This window comes from Stegodyphus dumicola, chromosome 3 (assembly GCF_044657685.1).
Source record: "Stegodyphus dumicola isolate Sdum_Otavi_A_Nest chromosome 3, ASM4465768v1".
Lineage (NCBI taxonomy): Eukaryota > Metazoa > Arthropoda > Arachnida > Araneae > Eresidae > Stegodyphus > Stegodyphus dumicola.
The window spans coordinates 157,799,313-157,817,051 of record NC_140770.1 but is presented as its reverse complement, the minus strand read 5'-3'; the positions used below and the strand labels follow the sequence as shown (position 1 = coordinate 157,817,051).

At 31.6% G+C, this 17,739-nt stretch overlaps 1 protein-coding gene across 1 annotated transcript in view; it reads right to left on the bottom strand.

Annotated features, from left to right (window-relative positions):
- LOC118195509 (sortilin-related receptor-like) overlaps positions 1-17,739 on the bottom strand; it is a 195,337-nt gene that overhangs the window by 103,181 nt on the left and 74,417 nt on the right. Inside the window, exons 17-19 of the mRNA XM_085813545.1 lie at positions 17,114-17,349; positions 9,125-9,389; positions 2,201-2,339 (exon numbers count right to left, since the gene is read on the bottom strand). Of these exons, the coding sequence (XP_085669671.1) occupies positions 2,201-2,339; positions 9,125-9,389; positions 17,114-17,349 (640 nt within the window). The remainder of the gene's footprint in view (positions 1-2,200; positions 2,340-9,124; positions 9,390-17,113; positions 17,350-17,739) is intronic.

Below are 17,739 nucleotides of genomic sequence, written 5' to 3'. Positions count from 1 at the left end.
CTTGGTCCCCCATTTGAATATTTTAAACTACCCATGCCACACAGATATTATAAATTTACAGACATTCCATCTTTTTCAGGGTTCGAACTCAGAGCCAATAAAATGGCAGACAGCTTCCTTACTTAGAAAATGCTGTACTATGAAATTTCAAACACAGTTACGTGATTCTCCAAAAAACAGCAAATACTTTATAAGCTTTATTCTTAATAATGCAATTTATGTCTCCCATGTAACCCAGAATTTTCTTACCAAAATTTCCCTTCTCTGCAAGAAGGCTGACTGCTTTATCTGACTTACTTAATAGAAAATGCCATGCTTAGTAATAAGCTCTCACTTTCCACTGGTAATATTTGTATCTAGCATCATTTCTCTTTCTGTAATAATATAAGGGCAATTTTATGGTGAATATAGTCTGTGGAGAGTAACGACTTTCTTCAATATAGTTTCTACATTTTTGATACTCTGCTTTAAGTTCTAGCTAATGAAACTGACGAGTTGCCGTGAGGACTATGAGAAAAATATATAAAATAAGGCAACTATAAACATCTAGCTTTAACTTTCATTATTCGCTCTGACTGAACGTGAAACAAATTAACTTTCACAGCAATAAATGATTCTAACAATTTGTTTAGAATTTATGAAAAATAAAGAAGATTCATACTATTTCTTATTATCAGTATGGGATTTCATATTACATTATAGAAAATCATATTACTTCCCATTATGAGACATTTTTCAGTAAAAAGGGGAAAAGATATTTCAAAGTAAAGTTTAATATATTAATAAATAAATATAGAAAATGCATCTACAGACAACTTCTGATGACCTGAGTGTAAATTAAGAAAGCCTCTCTCGCTCTCACACACACAAAAGGTTCATTACACAATGAAGGAAAAAAATTTTAAACTATAAATGAGAAAAATAAGAAAAGAGTTACAGGAAAGACAAAAAAGAAAAAGAAAAGTGCTTGGGATAATAACAGTAACAGCAGATGATGTCCAAATATCTGGAAGTTGTTTTTCATTCTCAACAATACATAATTTATTCATTATGCAATTTGGAACTTATAAAGACTGAACAGCAAAAATCAAAGCATTCTGACAATTTTATGCGAGTTTAAACTCAAGTTTTCTTATACATATTGTTCTTTAAAGCCATTTATTTCCATATTTACTCACATATTTTTCCCCTTCACTTTTTACCACAAAGTTCTGAAAACTTTTAAAGTATTCATGGATTTTTTCCCCTCCTTTAACCCATTCAGGACCAACATCACATAGGCACAACACAACACTTCCACTCTTATCAGACCAGCATCACTTACATGGGAAGAGCTATAATCAATCTCTTTAGCCCAGTGTCTCGGACACGTAACTTGAAAACAGAATGATATTTTTGAATTTTTAAATGCCAGTAGATGGTGCTAAATGGTAACAGTTTTCACATCGGTTAAGTCATGTGGCTTTTGACCTAGATGTATGAGCATCAGTTTCTTTTCTGTGCTCCTCATTTTGATAGATTTATTGATGTAAACAAACTAGGAGTCACGGCTCTTTATGTTAAAGGGATACCGGCATGTTTGCTTATTTTGTTAGAAATTTCATTGTTAGCCCAGAAGGAATATTAATTTCGTTTTGGCATTTTGTGTAGAAAACTTCAAATGTCCATTTCACTTTTTCAGTTGTTGCCAACAAATATTATTGCTACATGTTATATTTAAAGAAATTGCATAATGAAGAATCTGCATAAATGTATGTATGTTTCTCGCACGGTCATAAAACAACGGTACCTGGAGCTATCAAATTTTGAATAATGTAATCCTCCACCGAATATGGGCATCTGGAAGTCCTAATTTAGAATTTGTTTAGTTATCGATTTCATATTTTATTAAACTGCTCAAGAACGCGGGTAATTTTTCTTTACCTAATTATACTATGGATATTCTTTTTTACATTTTTCATAAATACCCTCTGATTAACCATGATTTTGAGTTAATAACAGATGTCAATCCAAGTAAAACCTTAGGAAAATTGAAAGCTGCTACAATGTTTTGTCTTATTTTCAAAGAGCAATTTATAAGGCATTTGAAAAATAATGAATGTCACAAGAGAACAACTTTAATTATGTAAGTATTTAATAATAATTTAGTACCATTTTCCATCTTTTCCAAATATTGCTTTAAAAAAACTTTAATTATTACCTTTCTGAAGGCTAGGAGCAAAGACCTTCATATCCATAGCTCTATCATCGGTAGTAATTAACGCATGCAACCCTGATCCATCATGTTTGTTGGCCATCATAATCATTTGTTTGTTCCAGTCATCAAAGTATATCCAGTCCTTAAAAAAAGAAAAAAAAAAAAAAAAAAAAAAAAAAAAAGAAGACATAAAAGATGCATTTTCTCATTCATTATTATTAAAGTACAGTGAATATGATAAATGACTATCAGATGGGAAAATACAGAGTTATTCAAAAATCTGTGAAACATTTTAAAAATTCATAATCAGTAAATAATGCAACTGCACCAAATTTTACATTGAAATACAAGAAAACTTGGAAGACTTTTCCCCTTCATATTTTGCAAATGCTCAGGGTATTTCTGCTAACACAATAGACATCTATGAGATAATACATTTCATATACATACTCACGCCTTGTGCAGGGCCTGACTTAATTTAATTGGGGCCTGGTGGCCCCCGTCTGCTTCACAGGGTTCGTACACATTTCTGCACATGGAAATTAAGTACTTTTAAGGAACATTAATGAAAAAAATTAAGGACCTATGAGCAAATGAGAACTGACTAAATTCAATCAAAAATATTATCTATGCCTGAATTTCACTTTTGTAATACCATTCTAAAAATAAAATAGATCTTTAAGTAGTATGCATTATTACTAAACATTAATTAACACAATGATTAATTTTTTGAGAATAAAATAAACTTTATGCAATTTATCATGTAGCATTTAATATTTTACACTTATAATAGTTGGACATACTTGAAAGAAGATAAGTGACATTTACGTTTTAATAACAGTTAGCTTTATGTTGATTTATTTTTATGTCTCATTTTGTCACACACTTGGTCAGTCTAGAGGTTTAGTAAGTAGCAGGTAGATTTTTATGTCAAATGGCATAGATTAAAATGAGAAGTAAGATCATAATCAGCATGATTCATAACAAAAGACTGAATGTTGTCACTGCTGCTGCTTGTCTAGAGAGAGACCTGCTGATTACAACTAACCAGAAAGGCCTCATGTAGGCACGGTTGGCAAGTGTTGAAATTTAGCCAGGCTCTGTTTGATGCAGTTACTGTCGTAGCTTCATGTAGAGTTCCAGGGGTTGTAACCCAGTTAATATACTTTAAGGTTCCAGTATGCCATTAAAGCACCAGAGGTGATAAGTTGTTTTGTATTATTTTAAGTCTCACTGGATACAAAGAATAAGTTTTACTTGAATTTTTACATTTTTGTGTTTTATCTTGTGACCACAATGAGTATTAATGAAAGGCAATAACTCGCTTTAATATGTAGAGATAATTTTTAAGGGTAAGCAACTATAAATAATTAAATTAGGTAGTTAGATAACTTTAGTCACTATGGATTTACATTGCCACTATTAAATTTTATTTTTTTTTAACAATATTGTTTAAAAAGCCCTATTAAAATCAAAATCTAATAAAATTTCACAGTTTGAAATACATGTAATTTATGACATTGATTCTTAAACAATATTAGGATATTATGTACATATATTATGTTTATGTACATATATTATGTTTTGTAACAACAACACTCAACAAAATATTTATCCGTCATTTTAATTTGAAGCCTTTCCAAACATTTTGGCTAGTTTATATCGATTTCCTTCTCTTTAAGCATATTTTCTAACAATTAAAAATTTGTCGCAATATGCAAACCAAGGCTTTCACTAGTTTCTGCGTGCTTTAGCTCCTAACTTGTCAACCTCTCCACAATGTACATATGAGCGTTTACTTGATCTGGTAAAAGTTAAATAGTACAAAACCAATTAGACAATTATTGCTACATCTGAAAGTAATTACAATATCAGACAAAGGTTTAAATAAGCCTCTTATTTAAAAACAACTTAGAACATAAAGGCATGTTCTGATGCTAATAAAATCATTTACAGCTCACGGTGACGTAATTAAACAAAAACAGTCAAATTCAAACTAAATATGTGAACTAGTGGTCAAAGATTATACAATTTAATTTTAATTTAATCTGGCTCAGTAACTATCATATGAGGAAATAGAAATGGAGAATTATAGTAAAGGCTGAAATCATAAACAATTGGGTAACTTACATAATAATAACTGCACATATCTTTGAATTATGCATTCTTTCTTTACGCATTCAGATTCTTTCTTCAACATGTTTCTTTTTTATTTTAGAATTTTTGGATTTAATTAAGGATTTCTGTCGATCTAAAAAGCACTAAATGCATTTAGAATGTATCGAAAAAACGGCTAATTTTATTTCTTTAGTAATATGAACATTCAGAAGAAATATGAAATATATATGGTAAAGCAGGCCAGTTACAGAGCTGGTGTGGCAGAATTTTTATAATTTATTGATACACCGAACGATATAATCTAAAAATGGCAAAACTTTAAAAATTTAGAGCAGACATTGGAAGCAGAATTTAGTCACTAGGCAGCAAAATTTAAGATCCACAGAGATTGCATCAGGTGGGGAAATACCTAGTGCCAGCTCTGTTTATGATGCATTACGACATATTAGATGAATTTTTTAAATTGTCAGTTTTCAATTTCTCTATTAATAAAAAAAATCCCTTTCTATAATGCCTGCCCATGTGATAAGATCAGAAGCACTTTTGATATTTTCTATGCTTGTGTCTAGGGAAAAGTAGAGAAAGTAAAGGGAAGATAAAATGTTAAGAAAAAGACTTCTAGTATCAGAAGTAAAAACATTCAAATATTATGTTTTCATTGTTCTTCCAGACGCTCTCCAAAAAGTAAAAAATTCATAGCAAACTTTATGTAAAATACATCCATTACATATTGATACCATGGAGACATTTTAAATTTTGTCACATATTTCTCAAATCTTCTAGAATCATGGGTCTATAAATCTTGCCTTCAAATTCTTCTAAACTTTCCAAGCTGCAATGTCTAAAATGCTAAAGAAAAATTATTCCTACCAATTCTGTAACAGCAAAAAGCGAGAAATATTTTGGAAAAAAAAAAAAGGAGGGGAAAAGTGTAAAATTAATTTTACAGAGAAAACTGATTCATATTCTGAGAAAATTACACGGGAAAAACTCTTACTATGAAAAAATTAAAAAGAAGACATTTTTAATTAAACACATAGCTAATTTTGCTTTTGCTAAGAGCTGTTTCTTAAATTGTGCTTTATAGCATTATATCTTGTCTATTTTTCAGATTCAAAATATTGCAAAATAAGTTGCCAAAATGAAACTTTATAATATGACAGCGAATAAAAATGTTTTATTCTAATGTTATTTTTAAAATATAATTTCAATATATTACCATTACTTTAGTGAAATTTGTCAATGTTACAATGTTTAAAAAAAAATCATCTAAAAATTTTTCTATAGAAATTGATCTTAAAATCGCCAACATGTTGATAAGTCGCCAAATTTAGAGCCGTTTAATAAAAGAATTTGCATCCCCAAAAGCGAAACGTTGTTTAAGAGCTCTTTATTAGGAAAAATGAATTTCAAAATACTCATGTTTCATTTCTTGCTTAGAAACTCAAGTATCTCATCATTTATATTAGAAATGGAAACAAATTATAACCCATGAACCCAATCAAAAGATAACCATATGTGTCAGTGAATCACCAAAAAATATTCCTCCAAAATACTAATTCACACTCAAAAATGGCAGTCATAAAAACAGACAGAAATTTCAGATGATTAAAATTAAGGACCTGCTGCTGATTTGGGCCAAAATTCAGGACTTTAAAGACCAAAAATTGATTCCAAAAAACCTAAGGACTTTTAAGGACTCTTAAGGACCGTACGAACCCTGCTTCACTAATGAAGAACCAAACTTTATGGAAGTATTTAAATTTTTCACCTCATTATAGATATATAACAAGAAAATTTGACTGGAATCTAAAATTGCTATAAAGTCCCCCTCTAATGGTCAGACGAAATATCGTTCTGTCCATTTTATTGATTTTCTAACAATTGTATGTTCATCATTAAAAGGATTATAGCACATCTGAAGAGCCAAAATTTGATATTTTGTTTAAAAAAAGTTCATTAAAGAAGGAAACATAAAATAAACTTTCTAATCGATTTGGCGGCCCCCTCTGATATAGGATTGAAGGAAGTTATCATCACTGTTTTCACTCAGCAGTGACATAGCCACAACTGAATAACTCTTGCATATCTATTGTGTCCAAGTAAATCCAACTCATGACCAATAAACATCTGTTGTATGAAAGTTGCTATTTGGCAACAGACATGGCAACAGTAAGTGCTGCTAGGAGACTGCAATATATTATAATAGAAAGATGGATATTTTTAACCATAGCTTCTTCAGAACACTTTGCCATTTTAGTGTAAATTGTGTTGTTCATAGTAAATTGAAAAATTCATTTCAGGCAAAAAATGGAATTGACTCGTAAAAACTTTCATGCGATTATTTTTCATAACTTTTGACATGGATTATCAAGACAAGAGTGCTCAATTGAACTTAATTCTTTATACAGTGATAAAGCACAATACTATAGTACTGTAAAAAACTGGTATAAAAAATTCAATCATGGTCAACATTCGCTCCAGGAAGAATTCCGTAAAAGTCATTCAAAATCGTTTGTAGCGCCAGAAAATATTGATGCCGTGCGTTAACTGATAAAGCAAGATTGTCATGTGACTCACCATGAGATTGAGGTATCTTTGTGCATTAGTATGACAAAGCATAAGATACTACATGAATATTTGGCCATGAAAAAGATTTATTCGTGTCGGATCCTGCATAATCTGAAAAACGCTCACAAGAAGGCTCACGTCGATTAGTGCAAGGAAATAATGGAAAAATATGCTCAATATGCATCAAAGGCTATGTATAACATCTACACAGGTGACGAATCATGGATCAATTGCATATGAGCCTAAACAAAACAGCAGTCGACCGTATGGGTCTTCCAAGACAAGCCAAATTCAACAAAAGTTGTTCGCGGAAAAAGCACATCAAAGAAAATGGTTGCCTGTCTTTTCAGCATTACTGGTCAAGTGCTGACAGTGGCGTTACAGCAATGTAGGACGGTCAATTCCGAACGATAAATCACCATTTGTTTGTCAGAAGACATCAAGGAAATTCAAAAAAAGCAGAAGAGGTGAATCATTCTTCATCATAACAATGGAAGCTCTCACACATTGGCTCAAACAAAGGAATTTTTGATGGGCCAAAACATTGAATTGATGAGCCACCCACCATACAGCCCTGATTTGGCAACCGATGACTTTTTTCATTCTCTCACATCAAAAATAATTTACTTGGCCAGGGATTTGCAACACGTGGAGAAGCGGCTGACACATTTCAAAATGCATGTTTTGGAGTTACCTCAATCGAAGTGGAAAAAGTACTTTGAAAATTGATTCAAACACATGCAAAAGTGTATTGATCTTCGTAGAGAATATTTTTAAAAACAATAATACCAATTTCGAACTCATACGAGCAAAAGTGGCATGTATAAATTTTCAAAACATTTCACTGATTTATTAAAGTGTATTTAAACCTACCAAATGATTCTGGTATTTTTTATCTTTTCATGTATCTCCGTAGCATTTACAAACAAATTTGCGTAATTATTTTACTTTTCTCTATTTTCCTAATTTTCTATTAATTAATATATTTAAGACATTAAAGAAAATATGAAAGAAAAAAAAGTTCATAAAATGTTTGCTCTTTATTTACAAATTACTCTTTTTTCCTTACAAAAATGTTTGCTCTTTATTTAAATGAATTTCAGCAAAAGTACAAATTTCTATTACTTCTTGTTAATAATTAAACTTTAAAATGCTTAATACTAAAAAAAAAAAAAAAAAAAAAAAAAAAAAAAAAAAAAAAAGAGGCATAAATATAAATAATGGAACTTGTCATCAAAAGTAGAACAAACATGTAAATACCCACTGACACTAGGAATTAACTCAATACAGGACCCTCTCTCTTTTTTTCTTAAACTTGTTGAATATAGAAAACGAAGGATTCAATTTGTTAATATATATCGACTTAGGAATCCAATAAATTTTTGCTGTGTATGCAGCATAAAGAAATGGAGATGCAGGTGATAATTTATCAAGACAAAGCACTTAAGCCTTTGAATGGACGCTTTTCTAAAGGAACTTTTTACAGGAAAACTAATTTGTTTTCACATCACACAAGATAAAAACTATGAAAAAAAAAAAAAAAAAGCAGGCAGCCTATTCAACCATTACAGCTGAGAATAAATTACCAGCATTTAATAGTTCCATAATTATAACATTTGTCAATAAAAGTAATGCTAATGAAATCATAATACTGTTAATACTTTAATAAATCTGCTCGAAATAAAGTCTTTTGCGCATGATTGCAACTTCGGAGCCAATGTAGTTTTAGTAGCCAAAGTCATTTTATAGACAGCTAGAATAATTGTATCTAACAACTTAAATAAACACAGTAAATTTTTAAAGCATTGAGAAATTAATGTGAAAATGAAAAGAGCATTCTAAATAAAATTAAAATGTAACTTTCACTGTATCACTGCTTTATGAGATTTCTTACACATAATCTCAATTAAGATACAATAACACGCCAAACAAATATTAATTTAGAAGTCAAACAACAAAAATCAGCGTTATATTTTCAAATTTTCACAGGACTAGTTTCGATAATTTTACCAAACCATCATCCACAGCTGCAAAAGAGCAAATGCTATCATGCTGCAAATCATTTGCACTTTTGCAGCTAAGGATAATGGTTCGGCAAAACCATCGAAACTAGTCCTGTGAAAATTTGAAAATACAACGCTGATTTTTTGTTATTTGACTTATAAATTAACATAATCTCAACTTAAATCCATAAAACTTACAAACAGAAGCACAATATAACCAAAAACTTCAATATACCTTATATATGACAACAGCAAAAGGATGAGGAATAACTTTAGACCCTTGAATGACATGCTTCATATTTGATCCATCCAAATTAGATGATGCAATATAATGCAGTTTTGCATCAGTCCAAAATATTTTATCATCTATCAAATCGATTGCAACACCATTTGGCCACTGGACAACTAATGCATCAAATAAAACCTTATAATGTGAGCCATCTAGGTATGATTTAGATATTGAAGGACTTTTTTCACTCCAATCTGCAATAAAGAGGAAGCTGAAAATAAATTAGATATTTTAATAACAAGATATTATAAAAGGAACCACTAAATTAAAAAGCATTTTGGGTATTTTATACACAAGATATAACAATTAAATAATGAGAATTTTTTTTTTATAGAACAACTTTAATGACATCAAGCTTATGCTCCTTCATAACAATACCCTGAAATTTAACATATTTAATTTTTGAAATATTCACACTTTTCTGCAAATTACAGTTAACAAACATACAGGGGTTTTCTTTATGCAGGGTAAAATTTTCATGTTCTGATTTTTTTCATCACTGAACCTATAACAAATGTATAACTCACACTACCAAATAGTTTTCATGTGATGCAATAAACTTTTCCTGAAGAATTTGAGTACAAAAGCCAGTTTTGTTCATATTGTTTTCTGTTTAGTAAATGTCTATAAAATATTGTTCTCTTAGCATACCTGCTGTGCGATCTGCAGACCACCATAGACGCAGTAAATTTCAGTTTCTGAATATCTACAGGGTGTCAGAAAGTTCCTTTACACGGGTGAATATCTACAGGGTGTCCAGAAAGTTCCTTTACACGGGCATAATAACACTTGTCCTAAACATCTGTATGTACTCCACCATTATCCTTCAGAGTTTGATATGCCTAAACGCCCTCCTATCCATCCACTTTAACAGTTGTGGTGTCACATGCTGGAAGGCTTCAAACACATTTGCTCCCAAAGCATTATTATCTGCGTACTGCTTGTTACTAACATACGAATTTGATGATGCCACAGGGCCTTTTCTGGTGTCTGAAGGTCCAGGCATCCAGGTAGCAAAGGATAAGAGCCTGGTGAATCCAAAACACTTCTCAAGCAAAAAGCTTTCTTCTCCCATGTGATCAAAATCTGATGACCTGGCAGTTCCTTACCAAACTGTTCATGAAACCTATCCATCTCCTGTATCATATTTTTACCATAGTGATTCATTCATGGATCCACAACACTTATCACTAAGCACTCCACTCCTCCAATGTAAAGTCACTGGTATTTGCCACTGTGATTCAAGCAGGTGTAAAATCAGTGATAAATGTTGTGATTTGAAATGCATGCGGCAGCTATGCAGTCAAATTATTGATCATATAGATTTATGTTAATAAATGATTGTGTTTCTTCAACATCGACATATTTTATTTAGTGAAGTGAAATTAAGAATCAGGACCTTCCACATGCTCTTTCATGGGGGGGGGGGTAGTCCACTGCGCATGCATAAAGCATATGCTACTCTCGGGTCCCCAATTTCTTCCTTTTCACAAAATTTTTTTTTAAGAAAAGGGAATTGCTAATGGTTGGGAGATCTGGATTTCTGACTTTTCACTCAAGGGTTGCCACTCAAACAGGAGAATAAATTTCCCTGACTCTTCCAGGCTTTCCAGGTGTGTTTCAAGAAAATTCCAGGCTATCTGCATAGTGTGCATTGACTGTGCTTAGGGTAAATTAATTATGGTACCACTTGAACCTATATATATATATATATATATATATATATATATATATAATCCCCAAAGCATTACTTTTATAAGTATAATAGTTCTTTTCTCCACTCAGGACTGAGATTAGAATCTGCTCAATAGGGATTTAAAAATGTCTTTTCTGTAGACATTTAGCAACTAAAGGTAGAAAAATATGTATTTAATGATATTTTAAAATAAATTCAAGTATTTTGTATTTATTTAGCAGTACACATAAGTAAATATATGTGCATTAAAATTTCGTGATAGTATGTTCAAAACTGCTAGAATTAGTTTCAAAAGTATTCCAGAGAAAATTGTCTGAAATTTGAAAGTATTATTAACTAACAATAAATAAATTTAGAAGGAAGAAGACGCATTAAATGATAAGAATAACATTAAAATAAATTACTTAAGTATTAAAAACTGAATTAAACAAACGGATGGTATTTTGGCGAATACAGATACAGTCACTGGCAAATGTTTAAGACCAGTAGCCGTTTTCCTGTATTTTAACAGATGGCACCATTTTCGCTCGTGACTGCGTTATCTCATTTGTTGATTACATCAAATGCTTTCTACTGCTAAAACATAACGTGATGTCATTTATCAATAGTTCGTTATTGGATTTTGTGTACACAGTGCTGTTGTATAATTCTTGTAATGGGTAAAGAAACCTTCACTTACTGTTGAAAAACGAGCAAAAATAGTGGCCCTGCATGAAGTTGGCTTTTCAAAACATGAAACAAGTTTGAAAGTAAATGTCAGCAAGACAGCCATTCATATTTCTATCAGAAAATTCAAAATTTCAAGAAATTATGCAGATCTTAAGAGAAGCGGTCGCCCAAAAAAAACTTGTGCATGTGATGATCGTGTTATAAGAAGGAAGATCACTCGATGACCAACAATCTCCTGCAGTAAAATTAGAGCTGTTCTGGCTGAAAATGGTACCAACATCAGTTTGAGTACTATTTCAAGATGTTTGACTTAAGATTATGGTTTATTTTCCTATAAACCTGCAAGGAAACCTCGATTTACTCAAAGTATGAAAAAGGATCGACTGACTTTCGCAGACGATGTCAGACTTGAGCCGAACAACAGTGGTGTATAGGGTTATTTTCTGATAAGCGTGCAGCAATTTTCTGCATGTGCTAAATGTATTTGCCACTCATTTGAAAAAAGATAAAATGACAGATATAGATTTCAACAGTGAAACACCCACCAAGTCAGATTATATGGGGTGCAATGTCTGCGTCTGGTACTGCTGCTGTGTATTTCCTGCTATCTAAAACCACGATGAACGGCAGTCGATACCTTAATTTGTTACATGACATGTTGAAACTTCACGTGGATGTTCACAGATGTTCAATTTTCATGCATGATGGGACTCCATGTCGCAGGGCAAGGAATGTAAAGGACTATCTGAGGGCTATTCAAATCTAAGTGCTTGATTGGCCAGCCCAGATTTGAATCCCATCTGTGGTGTATTATGTGAATCTGTGGTGTATTATGACAAATGGTCGTGAAGAAGCTACCATCCAGTGCTACAGAAATTGCTTGAAGCAATAAAGCATATGTGGCGTACAGAGATTTCTCAAGCTTACTGCCAGTCTTTTTTTTATAATATGCCTAAAAGGATTGCAGCAGTGATAAAAAATAAAGGAGGTCCGACAAAATACTGATTATACTTCAATAATGTTGTAAGTCTATTTTTTTCATTTATAACATATGTTTTTGTTTTGGAATTCCAATAAATCTGATTTTTCCATGTGTGGTCTTAAACTTTTTTACACGATTGTATATCAAATAGCTAGCCCAGATGACTGAATTTTTAAAATTTTATTTTACTGCGAAATGACAAATAAGGCATTTAAGAAAGAAGAAAAAATTTATATGATTTTTTGTTTTATACAAGAATGGGAAAATTTACTTTCGTTCAACATGCACTGCACATGTGAATCTCTGGACTCTCGAGGTTACTGGAAACCAAAGATGCCGAAAACTTGCCTTGCCTTTCCTTTCTAAAACACAGTCTGATTGGCACTATGAAAATTGGCTCTACGCCAGCTGTCCGAACGATGTTCGCGTGATACATGATTTGCCAAGAAAATTATCATTACCGATGCCGCGAAAATGGCTTTTTGGAGGATTCCCTATGAAATTCCCTCACTTTTCCCGGCAGCATGGCAGCCCCATGTACTGTACAACCACTTGTCATCAAATCTGGTCTTGCAAGTACTACTCGGCACCTTAAAAATGCTTCAAAGGTTCATGATAAAAGGTTGCATTAATAGAACCCCCCCCCAAAAAAACTTTCATCTTATATCCATTCATGTATGTGCCTATCATATGCAATGTTTGCCATATAAACCATGTTAATTTTAGACAGTTTTATACCTGATTTAATGAAAAATTTAATAAACACTTTTTACTCAATTTTATTATTAGCCATTTTAATTATTAGTGCTCCAGAAGTACTAGCTGTTATAAATCCCTAACTTCATACTCTTGAATGCTACTGTCACACAACTTGGCAAACATATACTGAGATGTATTTGCTTTCAGTACTTAATTTCTAAAATTTAAAATGCCGGAGCCCTATGAAAAGCTGCCAGGAGAAAGGAAAAAAAAAAAAAAAAAATTATATGTAAAACAACTAATAAAAAGAAAAATCTGAAAAGTTTCAAATTTTAAATTACGTCCAAAAGGGGCTTTTTTTAACATTTTGTGTGTAACCTTTATTTATTAAATATCATGTTCTTTTGCACTTAAACCATAAAAATCAGTTCAATAGCAATGTCACAAAATAATTTTAAAATCTTTAGAATTTCCGATACACAGTTTCGCATGCTGGAGATAAAAAGGTTTCCCCCCCACCCTTGTAGAGTGTTGCCATTGCTCGCTTTGAAATCCTTGAGTCTGTTAATCAAAAATTCGTTAAAGTTTTACAAAATATGAAATTGATAATAAACAAATTCCAAATATTAATTCCATATTCGTAGGAGAATTACGTCATTCATAATTCGATAGCTCTATGTACCATTGTTTTATCACAATGCGAGAAATATACAAACATTTATGCAGATTTTTCATTATTTAGTTTCTTCAAATATAATGCCGGACTCTAACATTTGGTGGCAACAGTTTGAAAAGTGAAATGGACATTTATAGTGATTCACCACAAAATCACAAAACGGAAACAATAGTCCTTCGGGGACAAAGCCCCTTTGGACTAATAACTACAATTAAAATTCAATAAAATGTTAAGAGATTTAAAAAAATAAATTATTAAATTAATTTAATAGATAAAAATATCAGTTTAATAGGTTTATAGATAAAAATAGTTTAATAGATAAAAAAAATACTGGACCTTACATTATTTAGAGCAGCAGCTGAAATTCATTTTCACTTAAAAACTAAAAAAAGAGTTCAACCAGAATTTTATACCTGAATACAAAGTAAAATGTACCATTTCAAGGGATGGCAGAAACAAAAGGTCATTCTTTTTCTAGCATGCCAATGAAAGAAGGTAAAATGGTTGAAGAATCACTAATGAAAATAAAGAGAATGCTATAAATATTAAAAGAATATGGTAGGATTTTAACAGAAATGTATAAGTATGAAAACAGACAAGAGACCAAGAAAGACACTTTCCAAGAAAGATCCCCTGATGATATAATTCTAGTTGTTAAATGGAATATCAGACTTGATCTAGAAGCTGAGAACAAAATGAAGTTCTGTACAAACAGCAATTTTCATTACTCATATTTGATTCTAGGGTAATAACTTCTGATACTTTTGAGAATGAAAATTTTACTCTCACAAATTTATAGCATTTCCTGGAGAATAAGTCTTTGACATGTGGAATGTGGGCTTTTCTTTAACTCTTAATCTTGAACAAAGGGATAGTTTTTCAGATAAAGACAACCATGCAATCAGGAGAGAGAGAATTGATTAAGTTTTACTATGAAAATAAAATTTTTAGGATCAAAAGAATTTTCTACCAAAATTGTTATTGAATTACATAAAAGAAGTGCAGAACCCTCTTATTTATGCCTGAAGTGTACTCAGGCTAGAATAACAATTTATGTCAAAAACTGAAAAGTACCTGAGCCCAGCTCCAGTGCAATTTAAACTCTGCTTTAGTGTGCTCGTACAGGTTCACGCCGGTGTTGTCAGTTCTGAAGTCACAAAGTGATTCTTATTATTTAAAGGCTGTATATCATAGTTTTAAATCACTATAAATGATATAGCATATAAAAATGAATCTTCAATTTTAATGAGCTTTTGGCTATTACAAGCAACAAAAGAAAAATATTTAATGGAATCCTTTAGAAACTAATTTATGAGTCATATATCTTTATATAGTTACCTTATGACTTTTTATAGCCTCGATCATCCAACAATTTTTTTTGAGCCGCCATCTTATAAAATCTGGACAAAGAAATATTCAACTTTTGGACCACTTCAGCCACGCAATGTACTTAGTTTGTTCTAAATTCAATTTAACATCAAATAAAAGTTGAGTTTAGCATCCATGAAGTAATTTTAAATTTATATTATATGTTTAAATGCTTCTACTGCCATCAAAATATCTATCAAGTCAACAAACTCTTGCTGTGATATAAAGAAGCGCTACATGGCACTTACTTTAGAACACAAACTACTAAACTCAGTGGCGCAGTGTGGGGCCAAAGCTTGCAGTGTCCTCATATCTGCTTTCTTGACCACGGGCTCTGTGGTGCATGAGCATATGTCCTGGACAAGTGGTCAGTTTGTCGCAAGAACCCCCCCCCTGGTGTTTAGCTCCTCAAGGGATGAAAGGCTGAGTTGACCTTGCTCAGCCCGGAGATAGAACCCTGGACCTGTGGTGCTGCTGCGTAACACGCTAGCCACTGCGCCACCGGGCTTCTCACTTCAGAACACAAGCTGTTACTAAATCTGAAATGATTCCTGATAGTTAAATCTTCAAGACCAGAAGGAAATTTTATCATTATCTAAATATTAGCATCTGAAGTCATTTACTTATATTTAACACCAACTTTCAAACTGCTTTTCTGATTTCAAAACATTTAAATACTTAAGCAAACTTAATGCTTTGCACTGAATTACTTTCAGAGTACCTGACATATGAAAGAGTACTCCAGAATAACTGGAATTTTGAACAATGAATATAGCAGATCTTTAAAGATGCTTTGATTAAATCACAAGTGGATGATTGGTTTTTCAGATTAAAAAACCATGTCTCGATAAGCAATGATTGATATGACTTTGATATCCACTTATGAGAAGAAATGAGGGAAAAATTAACATGTGACACAATATTAAGGCAAATAATAATAATAAAAAAAAGTGCCTAGAAATCTTGAAAAAAAAAAAAAAAAATTCTTTCTCCATTTGACACATATTTTGGGAAAAAAAAGGGGGGGGGCAATTTTGTATTGCTTACACCCTTTCCAAAATCTTTTCCATCAGTGTGACTTTTCTTTTTAACTTTCACGCATAAAGAAAGCTCTCAAAAAGTAATTCAGTGACACATATAAGGTGCAAGAAAATACAATTTTAGGAGAACTATTTTCATATTTCCAGCAATGGACAAAATGTTGGAGGGGGGGACTGATACTGTTGAAGAAAAATTTGAAAGGCAGGTAGGTATTAGGTATAAAGTGTAATATAATCACTTAAAACTGTTTCAGGTTATTAACCACAATAAATACTCGCCATTTTCTTCCTCCCCCCAACATTGATAATACATTATATAGTAGTAAACTAACTTGGGAGTAACATGGTTAGTTAAATTTTACAGATTGGTTGACTTTATCTAAACAATTTAAAACTGTTTTACTGTTGATTATGATAACTTTAAACATTTTCCTATATAAAATTTACTTTTTTCAACTTACACACTTTCATAATGTATTAGAATTACATAAATTACATATTTCATTACTATATAAACATATTAACATAGACATATAATAAAATTATGTTTTGCAGAATATAAAATATTAGTTGCATTCTCTATTCCATAAATGAAAGTCATATGTTTCACAGAAGATATTACATGCATTACAGTATTATGTTGATTATAATAAAATTTGAGAACCAAACAACTGGCAAAATTAAGGTATATCTAGAGTTTATCAATATTTTACAGTTACTTGTATTCTTAAAATCTACTTTTTCATCAAAAAAGTGTCAGATCTTTTGTGTTACAGAACCTGCTGCTAACCTAAGCTACACCTACCCTTTCACAGGATGAACAGCTAATCCACGAGGCTTGTCAATGTACGTATTATTTAAGATAATTCTTCTGACCTGTGCAATAGAAGTGTTAGCTTTTACCATTTCTATAGCAGATCGCTCTCCATTAGAAAAGTATACATTTCCACTAATCCAATCTAATGCAAGCCCTTCAACTGCTGCCATATTAGATTCTGCTATAGCTTCATTGCCCTTCTTTGAGGAATGTGAACAATGTCTCTGGAAAAAGTATTACATTTCAATAGTTATTATTATGCAATATAATCCTAAGAAATTATGAAGTAGCAGTAAAAATGCACATTACACATATTCATAAAATTGCTGATGTTAGATAATAGCCAGCACAGGGTGATATGCTACCGATCAGCACATTTTGCCGATATAATATATTTTTGATATTAGCAGATTAAGTACATTTTTTTTCTTATTTCCTGAATGAATTTCTCAGCAGTCTCATTCAAAATCACATCAAATAGATTTATTCCCTGCAACTTGTCTTTGCTTCACTATGAATGCCATTAAATAAGAATGCAAGTTCTTATTTTGGCACTTTATCGGTAATTACACACATCTTCTATCATAGCATTGTTGCTAATTGAGAACTGGAAC